This window comes from Solanum verrucosum, unplaced genomic scaffold (genome assembly GCF_900185275.1).
Source record: "Solanum verrucosum unplaced genomic scaffold, falcon-dt-bn FXZP01000049.1, whole genome shotgun sequence".
Lineage (NCBI taxonomy): Eukaryota > Viridiplantae > Streptophyta > Magnoliopsida > Solanales > Solanaceae > Solanum > Solanum verrucosum.
Window position 1 is genome coordinate 4,583,086 of NW_026020221.1, and position 20,821 is coordinate 4,603,906.

General features: G+C 30.4%; 2 protein-coding genes across 2 annotated transcripts; both read right to left on the reverse strand.

Annotated features, from left to right (window-relative positions):
• Positions 1-1,110: 1,110 nt before the first annotated feature.
• On the reverse strand, positions 1,111-4,375 carry LOC125830881 (rRNA-processing protein fcf2-like). Its single transcript, XM_049510063.1, has 6 exons — positions 4,327-4,375; positions 3,334-3,582; positions 3,180-3,240; positions 2,245-2,322; positions 1,635-1,750; positions 1,111-1,542 (listed from the first exon to the last, which is right to left on the reverse strand). The coding sequence occupies exons 2-6, from the start codon at positions 3,549-3,551 to the stop codon at positions 1,434-1,436; spliced, it is 582 nt and encodes a 193-aa protein (XP_049366020.1). The 5' UTR covers positions 3,552-3,582; positions 4,327-4,375; the 3' UTR covers positions 1,111-1,433.
• Positions 4,376-7,105: 2,730 nt separating this feature from the next.
• LOC125830862 (CBL-interacting serine/threonine-protein kinase 1-like) lies at positions 7,106-12,066 on the reverse strand. The gene is made up of 12 exons (XM_049510039.1): positions 11,752-12,066; positions 10,508-10,570; positions 9,360-9,431; positions 9,165-9,272; positions 9,004-9,084; positions 8,744-8,923; positions 8,420-8,644; positions 8,221-8,325; positions 8,021-8,137; positions 7,859-7,921; positions 7,697-7,771; positions 7,106-7,603 (listed from the first exon to the last, which is right to left on the reverse strand). Exons 1-12 carry the CDS (start codon positions 11,953-11,955, stop codon positions 7,526-7,528), a joined length of 1,371 nt encoding a protein of 456 aa, XP_049365996.1. The 5' UTR covers positions 11,956-12,066; the 3' UTR covers positions 7,106-7,525.
• Between the last annotated feature and the right edge of the window lie 8,755 nt (positions 12,067-20,821).

Here is a 20,821-nt window from a genome sequence, read left to right on the forward strand (position 1 = left end):
GGATTAGGCGCATGTTATGGATTTGAATCTTGCCATGAACAATACAAACTATGGGTAGTTTTGACGTATGAAGCATCTCATATTCACATACATGGTTCAGGGAGGGCCTAGTTTGCTTATCTTGACGCAAGCATTAGTGTTTAATGCTAAATTTCAATTTTTTGGCATACAAGTCGCACTAAAATAATTTTACCGTTGCTCTCAAGTTCCTTCAAGAAGCAAACCTGCAGTCTCAAGTTGTCTCTATTGTCCCAGCTGTAATATTGAATGTTGGGAGGCAATGAACGGCCAATTTGTACATATATCTCAAACATTTGAAGAGTAGCTAGCAATTAGTCAATGAGATGAGAATATAGTCATGTTAGCTGTTTCATTTTCAAGCTTGTGGACAGGCAAGCAAAGTTTAGGCAATTGTGGAAGCCCCCACCAACTACCCTCTCAAAACTAAATGCTATCAACAAGTTGGGTAGAGTGTTGGCATCTATTACTGGGAAGTGTACATATGTCCAATTTTGGTGTCACTATCTAAGTTATGTCCTAAGTTTATAAATTTTTGTACGTCTATTCATTTCGGAACAACTTTAAACATATGGTGTGAAGTTCATATGATTGGACTTCTGACACATAAAAATTCAATCATTTTGCCTAAAGCTCATGCACACACACGAATGAAGTTTAATCATCTTTACCTCAACTTCAGGCAGAAATGCATGTTGGGATTTGATAAACCTAACTTCAGACACCACATATTTGACATCAAGTACAAATACAATTCTTAATACGAAGCGCTTCCCCTTTAATAGGCTTACGTGACCCCAGAAAATGGCTGTAATTCAATGATCACAACATTAATACATCTCAAGTCCTTGTATCTTTGTAAATCTTCTGAACTTGCTTACAACTGATTTCCTTAACAAATTATGCAGAGTAGTATATTCCCCTAACAAGAAGCAGAAGAGAAATGGAAAAAAATGTCCTCTAATAATAATGCATGTGGGATTACTCCTAATTTGAAGCTTAATCTGGACTAAAATATGGTTGTATACTCAGATTAGCATTCAAACGTCCAATCAATTTTTTTTATAACTTATAAGTACCGACAAACAACAATACAACCTAACATTCTAATATTTTGATATCAGAACAATAAGAATAGAATACGCCATGAGAAGGCAAATATATATGACGATCATCAGCAACACAGTTCAAAATTGATGACAACTATTTTTGTTGGAGTGCTAGAAACACGTATTAGAAGTATGCCGGTGTAATTAGCATCAAGGATTTGTAGATGTTCTGTGAAACCTGCTTTGTTTATGGCACATCCCAATAGTTTTCCCAGAATGGCAGGTACACCTCTCATAGAAGATTTCAATGCTCTTCGACTGGTCAGACAGAAAACTGGTAAGAAACGCTTCATGAACACTATAGCTTCAATGCCTTCTTTGCTTTGCACGCTTCCTTGACTGTGGACCTCTATTCTTCCATTTGTCAACTCCACCTGGCCGATTGCGTTCTTCAATCTCGCGAACTTTGCGTTTCCTGTGTAGCATATGAGGTTTAGAATGATCCTTAACAGACCGGTTAAAAGTAGTTGCATAGTTCTTTTACTTCTATTCATGTTTGTGACGTACCTGTACTCCCCAAGTTTACGGTCAGAAAGTAGCTCCTCAGTAAGTGTTGTCTTTCTCTCCTTCTTAGTCAGTCTACCAGAGTAGTATTCAGATGCTGGCTCTATTACTGTGCCGACCTGCTTGAATTTCAAAAACGTTAACATCTTACCTCTAACCAACAGGATAACAAGACGTCAATAAAAGAGAGTGCATGACAACAACAGCACAAAAGATGCCTGCACGGTTGTTCAATTCTATCTTCTTTCTATTCTATATCTTTCTGTCCTTTGCTTTATCATGTGAGATAGGGGAAGCTTTTATTTTGTTATATCATCAGGGTAATGATGCATCTGCCTGCTAGTGGTTATTATCAGGCATAAGAAGGCGAATTTGTCGCTCCACAAGTGGGGTCTGGTGAGGGTAGTGTGTATGCAAACCTTACATCTACCTTGGGAGGTAGAGAGGCTGTTTCCAATAGACCCTCGGCTCAAGCAAAAGCATTACAAAGCCGTTCAAAAAAAGAAAACAACAGGAGTGAAGAAGCCAAGACAAAATGCTATAGAAAACATGACAAATCATACTAAAAAAGAAACAGTCACTACATCAATAATTTAGGAAATAATACACTTACCTGGAAATATTTAGGTAATGTTTTTGATTTTGATCCACTCTTCTTGTAATGCCTTTTTGGATCCATGGCACCCCTTAACTGAAACAATCAGATTTTTAGAACTGAGTACTCATTCGTAAGAGAAATGACTGCAATTAAATTAGGCATACATAAAGGAAACTCAACAATATATCATAGGAAAAGGTGATGATTAGACATGATTGCATCTTCACAAGTCCATCTTCACTAGGGATGTCAAACTGTGCTGAAGAATATATTATTTGTATACACTGGATGGAATTTAATTTTTTTTGTTTATAACTAGTGAGATCGAACAATAACAAATGAATGAGAAATTTCAATTAATATGTCACTTTACTCTAAGCTTGTCTAGAATTTGTAACAGGGAAACCATTGAGGCCTTGTACCCTCCTTTAAGACCATAAGCAAGTTACTCCAGGAAACACGAATCTAGAGAGTGGAGGATGAGAAGAGTTGCATTTTTCAGAAATATGTGTAGCAAGTTTATACATATTTCAACTCTACCTATCTTACTGATCATGGACACAATCTTCAGATGAATAGATCATTTATCAGCAGCAGTGTGAAATGTTCTATCTCTTACGTTTCTCTCTCTCATTGCTCTTCCTCTAAGAAAGGCCTTCATTGATTTTCAACATCTTACAAAGCTATGGCTCCTAAGGTAGACGAGCCAAGAATTTTAGAAAATTAGACTGTGATTGTTATGGACTAGTATCAAGATCGAGTCCCAGACAAGGGATTTACTATTAGCAGTGGAGTAGTAACAAAAGATGGCCCCCTCTGTATCCTTTAACAACAATGTGAAAGAAAAGCTTAGCTAAGTCGCAACCCTCATAAGTAACGAAACACATCAGCCTATCATCAAGCAGTAAAAATGTTCAAGTAAAGAGAGAGACTGTCATTCAAAGAATCACCTTTAACAACTGGAGATCCCTTTTCAGCTCTGGAGTAATCGTTGGGGCAGGCATATCAAACCTATTTAAATTTCAGAAACAGTAAATAATTTTCATAAAAGGAACAAATTTACATTAAAAACACAGGAATTTGAAAAACTACAATTGAGATTACCAATTTTTGCCAGTTGTATCCTTGATTTGTTTTCGTAGAAGCTTGTTCACCTTTTTGGGATCATTGGGCGGAACAAATAGGCCGTCCATGAGCTCTGAACTAGGTTTGTATACTGCACTGGCCCCGGGCACCTCATTGGAGCTCTTTTTGGTCCCAAATGATAATTGAGGTAACTTTGGTTCCCATGAAAGCCCAATTACAGGCTTGTTTTCAGGCATATTGAATTGCTACAGACCCACAAGTTTCAACCTAACGAGTAATAGTTTAATAAATAAGCAACATTCAGCCTAAAATAATTCATACACAGTACAACAACAAGATACCCAGTGTAATCCCATAAGTGAGGTCCGAGGAGATAGAGTGTATGCAGTCTTACCCCTACCTTATGAAAGTAGAGAGGTTGTATCCAATAAACCATCGGCACAAGTAAAACATACCAAGTCATGTATGAAATAATGGGGAATGGAGCAATGGCAACAACAAATAATACGATAATCGGAGCAAAGGACACAATGGAAAGTAATAATAACAATACAGAGAAGTGAAATAAGGCGATGCTCGAATACCTACTACACTTCTACCCTAATCTGCAACCTCCGTAACCTCGTCATGTCATCCATATTCATACACAGTACATGATAACTAAAAACAATACTAACTAACTTCAGTCTATATGCAAAAAAAAAAAAAAAAAAACTGTGAAATTATAGCTATCCAGTGAGAAAAAATACGCACAAGTAGAGTTTACAAGCTCCTTATTTGCTACATATTTCTATCCAAGGGCGGCTCAACCCTAAAGCCCCAAAAAATAAGAGCCTCAAAATTACAAATCCTCCAAAGAAGCAAAAAAAAAAACCAAATTCAGTTCGAAAAAAGAAGCTAAAATACACGAAAACATACCGAAGATACAGAAAAAAAGAAAAGAAAAATTCGAGCAAGACTAAACGAAGAACCAGATCACTAAGCAGACAAAAAGATGAAGAAGATACATACCTAAAAGAGAAAACCAGACCTGATGGAGGCGATGTAAAAGAGACGCACATATTAACCAATAGCACACTTAAAAGAACCAAAAAAAAAAAAAAAAAACCCTAACTAGAATTTTTTTAAAAATATGTATTATTGTTACTATTAATAATTAAATTTTTCTTAATACTCCCTCTATCAATTTTACTATTTTGTCCTTTGTTCATATTAAGTTGCCTCTTGGAAAAAAATTGAATTTCAAAGGTTATTTTAATTGTAGGGGTAAAATAGAATTTTTTTTTAAATTAATTCCATCCTGGTGATCTAGTAAATAGTAATATGTAACAAATGTTTTAGTAAGATGGATGACAATCTAATATAAGACAAATGTTTCGTTTGGTGTGAGGAATAAAACATATAGTCTTGGAATAAAAAAATAGTCATTTCTGGTTTGGTTGTCATGTTTGAGATAACTTATCACACCATTTATATCATAGTGATACGATAAGTTATCTCATATACATGGTGGGATAAGTTATCCCAAGATAACTAATTTCAAGATTATTAATCCTGGGATAACTTGTTCCCAATCAAACGAACACTGTATTTATGAAAATTTATTATTGATGTAATTATAGTTAAAAATAGTAGACAATTAATTTTATAGTTATTTTCTATTTCTTAATTCGCCTATTTCACTTCAATTTGGATCAACCATGTTTTAATATTGACTTTGTAAGATTGTCTTCAATTTTTTAAGATGTTTTGTTTAACATTTCAAGCTCAAACAAATTAGATTATCAAGTAATTAAATTTAAATAAATATTGTCTTAAGTTTGAATGTCTTCTAAAAGTAACCATCATTATAATATTGGTTTCTGTAATTAAAATTATTACAAAATATTATATAAGTAAAAAAAATGATACTCTAATTGACATATTCAATGAAGGGAAGTCTTAATTTTATTTTTTAAGACCTTTTAGAATAATTTTGATAGTTTATATAACAATGGGCTCTATTGAAAAGGTTTTCTAAATTATAATCAATAATAGAGATTTAAATATTTGTGTTGTTATGTAACGTGTACAATAATTTATATATATTTATTCTTGTCTTATCAAATATTACAAAAAATGTTAAAAGGAAAAATAATTATTAAATTATAATTAATTGCAATTTTTAGAATTTATATATAATTTTTTTTGAATAAATATGATACTATTTTCTAAATTTTGGCTTTAGGTCACCCATTTTATTGAGCTATCCCGTTTCTATCTCCCATATTCTATTACTGTTATAATATATTATCTATTTCAATAACTAAATTAAACACCAAACTTTAGGTATAAACTACTGATTCAGTGAAAAACTACTATGAATTTAATTTCTGGATAAGATTGATGGTGTTTTAGATGCTTTAACCTTACCACACGAACGACATATGCGATTTTATTACGCAACATGAGAAAGCAAAAAAAAAAGAGACGAAAAGAAAGGATAATCTTACTAGAAAGATGGCTCGTCGGCACCAGTGATGGAACAAAGAATCGGATTTGGAGTAGCAACGCAAAAACAAAATGACAAACTCAACAAAACATAACAATTTACCTTAAGTAATTGAATTTGAAATTTCTATCTGAATCAAATTTAATTATTGACTTATTACAATTCAATACAAAACATTATATTTACGTAATTATATTATTAGTTTATACTGATTAACTGTTTTTGTAATATGAAATATGAAAGCTATATAATATTATACATTTACGGTACACAACATATCAATCTTACGTAAAAAATGTGTTTATAAATACATTTACATTGTTATACAATATTATACAAACTTTGACAATTCGTCTCTTACAAAGCTTATATATAAGTTTTCAAGCCTTTTAAAATCCAGAGAATGAATTATTCTTTTTTTAAATATATTTCTTTTGGAATCGCTATAGATATACATAAGTAAAAATGCGAAAATTCATGTATAAAGGTTGGCAAACTTAAGATATTTTGTGCCTCATGTTTGGCATTCTCACAACCAAAATTCAGACATTTTTGCTTTAAGTCTGACAGACCTTGCCAAAAATTAATTTAAGGCATTTGTTACTTAAGTTATGACCTTGACAAGACCAAACTTCAGACATATAATGGTTAAGCTATCAAGGCCATTTTTAGATATTTTTTTATTATTAGAGTTACAATCTTGACAAGCCCAAACTTCAGACATTTTAATGACTACACTTTGGGCATATTATACCTTTACTCTCTCATACAATCTGTTAAGAAGTCAATCATTGCTAGTTACTGATTATTGTTCATAGAATCAAATCTTGTTAGACATGAAGGAGAGTTGGTGATGATTCTACGAAGTCTAATTCATGGATTGTGCAAAATGTATTTAAAGACATTGTTATAAAGTTGGATTTGTCAACTTTCTCTGCTAAATTATTGGTGCACATGATCCTCCCAGTCTTGGTTGTACATTATAATATTGTCAACAAGTAAGATTTATAGATGAAAAATGCATCAAATTTCAAATATAGTAAGGTAGCCACTTTTAATTCCTCTTTGTATAAAAATGACACAATACAATATCAATTACGCTTCAATTCCAAGCAACCCAATCGTTTTCTTTAAAACAAGTATTATTTACTGTCTCTCTACCCCTACAAAGATAGACGTAAACTGTGTACATCCTATCTTTCCCAAATCTTGCTATGTTGTTGTATTATGTGCACAATCATTTACACAATAATTGCAAAAAAAGAAGAGGCCATGTGCAAAGCAACTTTCTCTTAATTACATAAAGCTGCATGAAGCATTATTTCTTTTTTTCAAAAAAGGACATCTTTGCTTGGAGACTTTCAAAGTCCTTGTAAAGACCAAGCTCCAAATAATTGATACTACAGAATACAAATTTTGCTGAATTTACTTATCAACAAGGCCACTATAGCCATGTTCCAAAGAAGACATTTGCCTAGAGACTAAATAATAGATACTACAAGATACAGATTTACTTGAATGTACTAACTTATAAGGCGAATTCCGCCATGTTCTTTACTATACACTTAAACCTCACGTTATTGCTCGTGAAACTGATGAATCAACCAACCAACTTGAAGGGTGTGCTTACTGCTCACAACTCCTCCTACTACTCAACAAGAGCAGGAGAAATGGAACAAAAAGAACGAAAGAATGTATCCAGTCACCGCTGCAAATGGTCTAGCTATCACAACAAACAGTAGGTAGGAGCTCCTCACTTCGGTGGACTCCCAAATCATTCGATAACCTATTACACAACTGTGGGATAAAAGTGATTTAGTTAGTTTAACATGTTTGGAAGGGTTGTAGGTTGTAACTTGTAACAAGGTAGACGAGGATGTTGAGCTATACCTGTCTATATACTGTTGAATCCCCTGAAGACTTTTGTAATTCTACAACATACAAGGATGGGCTAATCTCGAAGACCTGAAAATGATGCATAGGAAAAATTACTTTTGTTTTTCTTTCTTGTTATGGAAAATAAGGGAGTCAAATACCGCGAACATTGCTTACCTCTGCGACTACCAACAGACTAGTTGGGCTTTTGTGGCCTTTCTGCTCTTGCATCACTTTCAACTGCAATGTACAAAGATATAACATGGAACTTTATTTAAGATTTAATTTTTCTTGTGTGACTATGCATATACAGATTGATGCGCCAACAATTATACTAACCCTTCCGTGTCTTTTCTGGACATGAAATCCCATCTGTGTCACCATATTCTCGATCCTCTCCAACAACTGTTTTGGAGAGAGACTGGATGTGAATCTGATCTTCCTCTCGGAAACATCCTAGAATAATTCAAGAAGAAATAAGTCTATGTTTTATGATATGTTCCTTGCATAATACGGTACAAATTAGAATTAAAGGTTACCTCTTTCTCAAAAAATCCAGAAAGATCCAGACATGACGACATTCCTATAAGCTCAAAGGCATTGATAAGGCAAGGCGATTCGGGATCTCTTTGAGCATCAAGTGGCTGTGACAGGGATATAGCAAACAATCAGTCATTAAGGATGAAAGGATTAAAATGCTTGAAATGAACCAATTACTCAAGGGTCCAACGTCCATACTGTTTCATGCACGGTGAAGACGTGATCATCTGTAGAAGCATGATCATCACTTTCCAAATCTTCTTCATCAGTATTTACAGGTGTATAGTCTTGTTTGAACCATGCATCTTCTTTGATTTGTGCCATTGTTATACGAGTATGCGGGTTGGGATCAAGAATCCTCTTTATGAGGTTCTTTGCTCCTGCAGATAGCCATTTTGGTATATGAACTTCCCCCTTAAGTATCTGATTTATATCCATCAAAGATAATATTAAAAGTATTAGCCACAAAATGTCATATAAAATGAGCTCACACGCGTAGAACAAAAGAAGAAATTGTCTTACCTTTTGATAAAGTACGGCAAGATTTCTATCATCAAAGGGTAAATAACCAGTGAGAATGACATATAAGATAACACCACATGACCAGGTATCAGATGCCGCGCCATCATATCCTCTGTTAGAAAGAATTTCTGGAGCGACATAGTTTGGACTACCACAAGTGGTATGCAACAATCCATCATCCTATAGTTAAGACAAAAAAGCTCAATAAGATTGAGGAAACTAATTCACATATGCAACAAAGAGAAGCTAGTATTCCGTACCCTAAAGTGTTGGGGTAACGCACTGAGCCCAAAGTCCGTTATTTTTATGTTTCCCCTCAAATCAATGAGGACGTTTTCTAGCTGCATTTTCAACACCACACATGTTACATGACTGAGTAACAGCTTATAATATTTATGCTACACACTATATAATTAGTTACCTTGAGGTCTCTGTGGAAGACACCTTTGTCGTGACAGTAACTAACGCCATCAACCAATTGTTGGAAGAGCTTCCTACCTTGGGCCTCTGAGAGTTTTCCTTTGGAAACCTATGGATAAGGATTATAGTCAAGGCTAAAATTCAAGATTTGAAACACTATTATTCACAAACAGAATATATAGTCAAAGTAACTTACGATTCTGTCGAATAATTCACCCCCATTCACGTATTCTAGCACCATGTAAATCTTGCTTTTGCTCGCTAAGACCTGCTTAATTGTACCGTCTTGTTAGAAATGCATCATAACAAAATACTACTAACATGAGGAAACCCTGTATGGATATCTAAATGTTTGATAAATATACTATTATTATTACTATTATTCACTTGCCAGTTGCCACCATGAAGCAGGCATTTGACAAGCAACAGAAGTCATCGTGGACGTTACATGACAAACTCCTTAAGGAAGAAAACAAACAACTTTTTTTTGAGACGGGAACGTAATTTACTTAGATTGAGTAGCTAATACGTCAGTAGGATCAAAGTTGTTAATCCCTGATTTGAACTAAGACCAATTAAATCTTGGTCTACCAGGGCAGAATAATATAATATTCCAGCAAAAGACTATTCCTAATGCTACACCAATAAGTCCAAGAAAAAAAACAAAACAAAGTTGTCCACCTAAGTTTTAAGGTCTTTGGATAAATCCATCTTTCCTCCTCCATGGTCCCAGACAAAATAGACCCCTTCCCATATACAATATATAACCACAAAAATCAATGATATAACACTTATGGTTATCCAGCATTAGCATTTGTTAACTTGTAAAGTTGGGAAAAAGATCTAATTATGAGGGGGGGTCAAGATGGCTCACCAATTATTATTTTTCAACAACCACTAGATGAACTATCTCAATCCCCTTAAGTTCATACATTGAAAAGTATTCCTAAAATTCAGTAGACTTTTCTGTGCAAAGTATTTATGCCTAGTTGAATAATAAAGACAAGAAAATTGGAAGAAAAAAAAAAGAATCTTTAGCCGTGAAAGAGTGAGCATTTGTTGTTCTTTACTTCAAGCAAAAATGAATTGGCTAATTGTCTATACACAAACGGAATCAGATTCCAGGATGTTTTTTACTCATCGCTTTCGAAGAATAAAACGAATTATATAATATAATCCACTTCATATACTGAATCTTTAGGTGGAGCTACTTTATCACCACTACAAACACAACTTGTATCCGGAAAACATTTCAATACCTCAACTTGGGTATATTAGGAGTTTTTTTTCTGTTCAAAAGATAATATATTTGAAAGAAGGCAAAAGGAAAAGGATAGTATATACCTCGTATAATCGGACGACGTTAGGATGTTTGAGGAGTTTTAAAGTTCCAATCTCCCTCTTAATCTGAAATTACACAAGAACTGCATAAGCTTATTTGAGTTATTTCAATTTTCAACTTTAAAAGTATAGTTCTTTATCTACTAAGAGCTTCAACACAAACACTTTCCACAAAAGTAGCAAATGTTCAATTAAAAGATTAACAACAACAACATACTCTGTCTAGTTCCACGAGTAGGGTCTGATAGAGAGGTAGTTTCTAATACAGTCGGAAAAAATGTGCAATCAAACAATTTACAATTATACAGTTTAATAGTTGTCGTCAAGTTGGACTGATTCATTATCCAATAAGGGAATTTTGAACCACCAAATTTAGCTAATCCTTTAACTTTTAGCTGCAGGATTTAGTCGGAAATATAGTGGAAGATGCGATTTCTCACCAAAAAGCGCTAACCACCAAGCAACTATGATTATAAAGTAGAAGATTCAAACTTTTAAGACTTTTTGGCCATATCTATAATTTTTTATGAGTTTAGAAAATAATATTTGTGAAATTTAGACGGTTAAAAATACATGATTTAGAAATCCAAAAATCATGTGTGGCTCAACATTAAAATTCAGTAGAGTGACAATAAAATTACTAGGTGATTTCTTCTTATTTGTTCGACCTTCAATGAGCAATAATAACATATTAATGTAATTTCGAAAGTAAAGTTTTAAAATATACGCAAATCTTATCTCGCTATTTCCGATAGATCCTAAGAATACCACAGTTACACAAAAAAAGAAGAAGTTCCGTCCTACCCATTTTACTTGAGCTAAGATTTATCGGAAACAACGTCTCTATCTTCTCAAGTAAGGACAAATCTACATACACACCGTCTTTTCCAAACCTCGAAATTACACCAGGTATGTTGTTATAATAGTAGTTCCGTCCAACTCGCCGGAAACGGGATTTGGTCGGAGAAATTAGGAAGAAGATTTTTACAACGAAAACACCAAATGAAAAGACCTTCAAGAGGAAATTGGTAATGAAAATCAACTTTCTCCATGGAAATGAAGTTACAGTAGAGAGAAAAACTGATCCACTTTTTTTTCAGAAAAAAAAAAAAGTACACAAAAACAACAGAAAATGGGGAAGAAGAGATTCAAAATTATTTTTCCATTTCTGAGAACCCAAATAGAACAAAATTCATCCATGAACACAACAGAAACAGAGATAACAAAAAAAAAAAAAAAAAACAAACCTGATCAGTAGACCTGAGGTCAAGGATCCGACTCTTCTCCAAAATTTTAATGGCGAAAGATTGACCAGTCTCTACATGTCTAGCATACTTCACTTTACCAAAATTTCCTTCACCAAGTGTCTTCCCTACTTCATATTTCCCTAATCTCATTCCCTTCTTCCCTCCACCCACCCTTATTTCGTCTTCCTGTTGTACCAACACCATACCCAAAAATGAAGAAAAAAAAACAGTAATAATGGGTATAATAGTTTGAAGTTTCAAGCAAAACTGGAAGAATTCAACTGAGAATTTTTTTTTTGGTGTTAGTATGAATGAGGAAGATGAAGATCAGCAGCTTTTGTGTTTCCTCTTCTATGTTTGGTGGTTAATATATAAGGAAAGATACATAATCTCTCACTTTCCAAATTTTGTTTGGCTTCATCTTAATTAAATTACTCATTTAGAGAGTATAAAATATAGAGAATATTATTTATCGAAAATCGTCTCTATACTTATTAAAATATGCTTTGTCTTCTTTATTTTTATTTATGGAATCATATTGAATATTTTTATTGTTATTATCCTACTAAGTTACGATAGTTCTATTTCGAAGAGATAAAAAGACTATTTTCAACGGATCTCCTGCTTAAATCAAGTAGAAATGAAAGTAGTAACAATATTGAAATAATGTGAAATGAATTGTAGAAAATTAGAAATTGAAGAACATAAAAATTTTAAAAATTATTTAATAAAATTATGATAAATAATAACTTAGACAAACAAAATTAAAATAAAGAGAAAAATGATATATAAATGAAAAATATTAAAGTGGGGCCACCTTTGTGGACCACCCTGTTTATCCACTAATTACTCCGTTTTTTCTCCCTTTGTTTGGAGAGTAAATCAACTTCATTGATTGCCACCAAAAATTAAGCAAAAAAAATATTTATTTTATTTTGAAATTTTTAATCATTAAGTAGTTATTTTCCAAACTTATTGAAAAAAATAATTAAATTTAAAATTATAAAATATAATTAATATTGACCAAGTTAATAAATATTCTTTCTTAATATTAACAATTATTTTGGCAATTTGCAAATTTGTGAACACAAACGAAACGCGGAGACAGAAAACCCCACAACCCACTTTTTGTTTTAGTACATTTTTGGTGTTAATATATCATGTGTGTATGTTTTTTTTTTTTTCGTTGACGTGGATTTAAAATTTAAACTTTATATATGATTAGATACACAAAATGAAATAAAGAAAGATACGTCATCGGTTGTGGTATCTCTATATGGGAGAGTAATTTTATCATTTTAGTATAAATATTTAGATAAATAATTTTGAAATTAGCTAACACTAAAATTAAATTTAAGATAAATTTTATTGCGACTTTAATCAATTTAACATTTTGATATTGAACCAAATATAATTTTAAGACTATGAATCCAAATCCACTATTTATTATAATTTTACATATAAAGATATATTTTAGCTAAAAAATATGAGATTCAGATAAATTCGATGCTTTTAAGCTGCTAATTATTTGATTGATTAACTTTTTGAAGAAGTATCCAAAAAATAATTTCAAAAAAACCATTTTTAAATTAATCAACCTCTCTATAAGCTTGGTATCAACAAGAAATAATTATGTTTGTATGATTTTCGAGAATTTTGTAAATACGTTAGCTATATATAGATATATTTTAAATTATTGTAGTTGTTGAAAGTTGTTTTGTATCTTAAATCATTTTCATCATTTCAATTTTACAAATTACAATATAGGAGTATTAAACTAAATTTTAGTTTCGATGGAAACATACCACTCTTGAAAATCTTTAAATTGTTTTCAATTTTACAATTTATTAAACTAAATTTTAGTTTACATAGAAACATGTAACTCTTGAAAATCTTTAAATCATTTCAATTTTACAACTTACTACTTAATTTTAGTTTCGATGGAAACATATAACTCTTGAAAATCTAAATTGTGTTAAAGGATAGATATAAATAGGTAATTAATTATATACGATCTTCATATATACAAAAAAATAATTAAAATTCAACAAAAATCGTAAAAAATATTCTAAAAGAACATTAATGTAAGCTAGCAAATTTACTGTTGGACAATCAAGATGTTATGATGATAAATACTATCCTAATTAATTCTACATAAAATTATGTTACACCAATTAAATAAGCAAGATGACAATAAAATTATATAGATATTATTCAATATTGTTCATAATAGTACTATATTCATGTTAATCTTTTTAAAGAATTAATTATAACTAAAAAAAAACCAAAACCAATCTCACAAAAGAATAACAAGTTTATATAGCTATAGATATACCTGAAAATCAGACATAACTCATAAATTATAAAAGGGAGACAAGCATAAAGCATTACTCAAATTATTTATTGATTCATGAATTATTGCTCACATATATAATGGTGGCTAGCTAGAAGATAAAAAAAATATATGGATAAGAATTTGAAATTTGGAAAAAGAAATAATTTTGATTACCTGAACAATTAGGATTCTAAGTTGCCTTTGATGTTTTTGTTTTTTTTTAATCATAAAATATACGATTAGAATTCGAACTTGCCTTTAATATTTTTGTTTTTATCATAAAATATTATTATCTAAAACGGATAAATTTAAGATATCATGTTTTGTGCTTAATTAGTGTATCAACTATTCATACCATCACATATGCATAAGGTCTATAAAGAATTTTCTCATGAAATTTTGCACTAAAAGTTAATTGAGTGATTTTCACGAGATATAACACAAAATTATGATAAAATTAATACTACAGCAAATAATTAGGAAAAAAAAAACAATAATTGTGATTGCCTATATGATTAGCCATTAGGATTCGAACTTGCTTTTAATATTTTTATTTTATCGCGAAGTATAATTATCTAAAACAAATCAAATTTAAGATATCACATTTTGTGCATAATTAGTGTATTAATTATTTATACCATTATATATGCATAAGGTCTATAGAAAGTTGTCTTGTGAAGTTCTTCATTAAAAGTTAATTAAGCAATTTTCATGAGAAGTTGACACAAAATTACGATAAAATTAATAATTCTAGTAAATCAGTAGAAAAACGAAATAACTTTGACTACATGTACAATTAAGAATTTACCTGATTATTCAGAATATTCTAGGTTTATATTTTGAATTTCATTTTTTATGTCATCATTTTTTTGGAATCTCCTCAAAAAGGTTTGTTGCCTTTATCTTTTTTGGTGTGAATTGGTAAATTTGTTACTATGTAATAATTCACCACACTAATGTTGTGTAATTATAAAAAAGGTATATGGGTAGAATTAATTAGATCCTGTATCTTTTATAAAAAAAATCTTTAATTCAAATTATATGAAAATATAAATAATAAACCATAGTAAAGAGTGATTTTCTCGAACAAATAATAAACACACAATGATATATAATTTTCGTGTACCTTGAAAAAAGACAATGATGTTAGGTACCACATTAATGAAGCAATGGTTGCCCATACAAAAAAATGCAAGGCACATGGGGTGGTTGATATTTGTGTTTTTCTTCAACTCCATATTCGATACTCGTATGAAAGTTAACTAAATTTATATATGCATAGTAGGACTTAATTTATAAAGTAGTTCATCCAATTAGTTTTTTTCAATTTTACGGGCTAAAATTCAAGGATTTTAATTAGGATAAAGAGAACACAATCATCCCACCACAATTTATATGGGTGAAATTTGATGTCATGAAAGGTATGCAACAGAATATGAAGTTTGCTCTTTTTAAGATCTTGATTAATACTTTGCCTAACCTGTTAGATGATTGATAATAATCACTAACACTTTTGGTAATATTTAAAAGTGATGTGTTGTCTTGCTCTTGTTGAGAGTTTAGGTTTGTTGATATTTCTCGCTATTATCGTCAGTTGTATTATGTTTCGTTTATTGAATTTCCTGATTAGTTGCTATGTTTTCTTTTTCTTTGTACTTGAATTTGCTTCACTTAAACGGTTAACCCGAGAGACCTTAGGAAACAACCATCTACCTTCACGAAGTAATGATAATAACTACGTACATTTTATCATCTACAAACTCTACTTGTAAAATTTCACTGAAGTTATTGTTGTTGTTGTTAATATTTTAATTTCTTAAAAATAATACTTCCAGGTATTATTAGTGAATCTTTATGTCTTAATTAATGTGATTGATACTATTCATTTTGAGAAACTATTTGTTTCGTAAGAATATTTTACATATAATATTAATTTTTAAATTTTTTTGTTTTCTGAATTTATTAAAATAATATCAAACAGAAAATATATATAATTAATTATATAAAACTTTTTTTTGTATTATTCAACTGCTGATTGGCCCTACCACGTGAATCACGAGCCTGAGATTTATTCAAGGCAAGCCCTTTTTTCCGCGTAATATTTTTTGTAAATTAATTTATTCATATAAATATCCACTATTCATGTTCTGCCGTCCACACCCTAAACGATCGAGGTTGGTTGAACAAGTGATATTTCTAATGATGGGTCTGAAGTTTAAAATTCTTTATATGTTTTCTCGATTGAGTTTGTCACGGAAAGTTTAGGTAGTGTGATTTACTTTGTACTATTATAAATAAAGTTTTTTCCGTCGTGAATTAGTGGGAAATTTGTGTTATAAACATGATTTTTTCACTCGTTTCCTTTATAAACGTTCTGCTGTCGCTTGAAAATGCATGATGAAAAAGAAGATTATTATTCAGAATAGTGAGAAATTTCTTAATTTTGTCGTATGACAATAATACTATTTTTTTTCTTTTCTCACTGATTCAATCAAAATATCTACGAATATAGTTATTGAACATTTTTCAATGGAAAAATAGTACTAGTGGTGTCTACTTTGTTATTGGTGTGCTATATATTAGTATTAGAGTGAGATTTATCTTGTGCGCCCACAGTAATGGTGATTTTGGGATCCGTTGTAAAAAAAAAAGAATTAGAAATTGTAATTAAAAAATATCCCCACCTACCATACTTTTATAATATTAATAATATCCTTTTGTCAAATTTATGGTTTCAGTTTCATTTGGTAAAATCATGATTTGTGTGATTGGTTTATATTTGCCTATAAGCATACTTAATTTGTAGGATTTTTTGAGTGGAAATAATTGCTTGTATTGATAGATATATTTGTAGAAAAAAAAGACTATTTTATTTGTATTGAAAATTATAATAGTCTAGTAGTAGTATTCATATAGTGGTAATTAGCATAATTATTATTTTTTAATGATTGAGTAGTTAATTGTTTTGGCTTCAGAGATTTTTTTTTTAAAGTTTCCCACGGGTTGTCTGAAGTTTTTATTGGAGCCCCGATTAAATTTAAGTCACGCATTGTAAGTCTCATTCGAAGGTGATGCTCCCAACAATATTTTTTTCATATCTACATCTCAAACTCGAAACCTCTGATTAAGGATGAAACAATCTTACCACCGCACCACAACCCATATTAACATAAATTTACTCTCTTATCCTTGTTCTACTTAAATATCTGGATTGATAAAAATATCAGGCTCTTATATATAATATATACCATACCTTTCACATTATTCTATCTTTTTCTTTATTAAATCCAAGAACCACTTGGAGTTAGGTTTGTTTAGTAATTATGGAATGAATATTGAAAAGAGACATTGAAAATAACAATAATAACATATTAATGAGATTTTAACATTTCACATTATCTTTATGGAATGATATATATAGAGATATTATTTTCGATTCGTTGATAATTATTATTAGATGAATAACTATTAAGATGGTGTCTGAATTTGTTTATGCAAAATCTCAATTAATTCTTTCAAAATATCTACTATTTTCCAATTCTCATTTTGTATTTTGTATGAATATTGAAATTCGATAAAATTTGAATTCATATTAAGAAATTAAATTCGTAGCAAAAATTTGACCTCTAATTAAGAACGAAGAATATGAATACTCCTTTTGTTGTTCTATTATTTATTTATTACTTAACGATAAAGTCATGTATCATATATAAACAAAAAGAGATGTGAAAATATGGAAAAGATTTCGGCGACGTGTTCCTGGATTTCCTCACCAAATTTATTAATAGTAAAATCTTATACAATATAGTTTTTAATTAGTTTATTCATACAGATATGATATCATATAGAGTAATATTTAATTATATATCATATGATAGGTCTAAGGCATAAAACAACACCGTCCACATCCGTATCGGCATTTTCCTCCAATGTATTTGGATCTCTTTTTGACTGCCTTTTCTAACTTTTTAATAAAATTTTAATATTATAATAAATTCTTAAGAAGTTCCATTTTTTATTATTATTGTGTATTTTTTAGAAGAATTTTATATAAACGTAAATCTTATTAATTATTTTAATATATTTTATGGTATAGACATTATATCGGTTTCAATGTCCAAGTATATATATATATATATATACACACACACAATTAACACCCATGTAAATTAATTTATAAGCTAAAAATGTAAGTCGATTATGATAATAATAATATTAATAAAATTAACTAACTCAGAAGATTTCCATGAATTTGGTTTTAAATAGTACCAAATGTATAATTAAATTTTGTTAAATATATTTATTTACTATAAATCACTAATTGATTATTTAAAGAAGATCTCAACAAATTAAATTTTGTTGAGGATGTAAAATAGGGCCTTTTTAAAAAATAATAATATTTTAATTATCATACTTAATTTAATTTAAATTGCACGATAGGGCATTGTGATTATTAAGGATTGAGATATAATTTTAACCAGCTGGTAGTATTTTTAAAATTATATATATGTTAAATTGATAAATAAATGTGCATTCTTTTGTGTAGTAGATATGAATCGTGCGATCTGTAAATGCGGCCAATATTCATCGATATCATCGGAAGATTTGATGATTATTTTTTTATTTGATGTTCAATATTTTTTTTTAAGGATCCGAGAAATAAAAAGTGGTGGTGTAAGGTCTAATCAAAGTGGTAAGCACACTTTATTAATTTTTGTTTCATTTCTAGAGTTCAAACTGAAAATTTCGAATGAAGAGTAAAATATTACTATTAATCGATTCCAACAAACTATCTCTTGAGAGAGGGCTCATCCACACCAAACATTTTGGATTCGTTACTATACGATAACTTTGGCACAAACTCTATGTTTATATTAGGAATTAACAATATGCATAATTTATCAATCCCAAAATTAGTGGTTGTCTGTCGTAAAACGTAAGACTCATTAACTTCAGTCCTTAATTCGCCTTTGTATTTGGTGGTAGAATTTGATGATTAAGACCTCATTTTACTTGCATTTTATGGAGGTTTGAATTTGAATGGTTCAAAATTTAGATTATTAAATGCGTTTTTTTACATTAAAATTTAAGCACTTTTTTCGTTTGAATAAGTTTTAATTACTACGATCTTAAGCAACGTCTTAATATCGTTAAAATATATTTTGTGTGAATAATTTTCACATCACTCTGTCCACAACCACTACTAAGCACATGTGTCATCACAAACACCACCATCACTATATCAACCATCACCATTAATCACCAATGTTATCACAATCATCACTGACAGCCACGATCGCTGTCAAATACTACTATTGTTAGCCGCAACCACACCTACTATCTTCATTATTATAATTAAATTTATTGGCGCTACCACTACCAACATTATTGCCGCCATTACAATCAACCATTACCATCACCACAACTAATCCCTACTACCAACCATTTATTTCATCATCACAACTGGCATTGCCATCAACTATCACCATACCGCATCATTATCATCCACCACACACTTCAGCCACCTCCAATATCAACTCCATTAACTACTAACATTAACCGACTCTACCATAACAATCATCACCATCAACAATCACCATTGCATCTTTTGGACAAATTCCAGTATCCATTACAACATCAACCACCTCTATCATTACGACTATCACCACCACCATCACTATCCACTAGCACCAACCATCTCAACTATCCCCACCACCATTTCTAACCACTAACACCAACCATCACAATTCACAATTATATATCACCACTACTATTATCAGCCACAAACATCAACCATCAACACCACTACGTACCACTGCAGACCATTTGTTTTTTTATCAAATAATAATTTTATTTTATTAAATTTATATTTTTTTTCTATATTTAATTACATTATTTTTATTTAAATGGTATATTTATTATATTTTAAAATAAATAGATATGTATATTCAAATATTGAAAACAAACAATCTTAACTATTAGTGTTTAGATCTAAAAATAATATCTTATCCAAATTTAGATATCTTAATCTAATTTAAATGCAAGCAAAGGTTGTTGAGTGTACGTATATATACCTAGAAATAACATCTTAATCATTATTTTAATTTATTTTTTTTCCTTTCAATTTTTTTAAAAAAAGTAAAAATGTGACATGTTTACTAAAAGAAATTTCAGACCAAATAATAAATAAATTAAGAAATGACAAGGAAAGATGTCCATCTCTAAACATGAAGTGAATAGACAGAGATGCTGAATCACAGACAAATTGACAACCCTAGAAACATGCCGTGGTCGAAATTAATTCAATTAATTTAGAGGAAAAAAGGCTGTCTTATTAGTCAAATAAATTGTCTTGATGATACATAATTTGATACATCATTCATGAGCCACATACACTATCGGGTTGGCGCGGAGCTAGAAGCCTACATATCGATTCAGTTGAATTATGTGACTATAGTTTATATCATGTTATTTGTATAAAAGAAATTTATTATAGATATGTAGAAAACTTAAATTTAGAACTTGGTTATCAATACCTACTCCATCTGTTCAGTTTAATTAATTTTCAGAGCTAATTAATTCAATTATTTAAAATTACAATTTATTAAAATTATACGAAAAATATTATTAGTTACAATTTTTCATAGATCATGCATATGATGAAAAAAATCTTAAAATATCAATCAAAAGTAGTATAATTTGACTCTCATAAAATAAAATATGACAAATATTTTG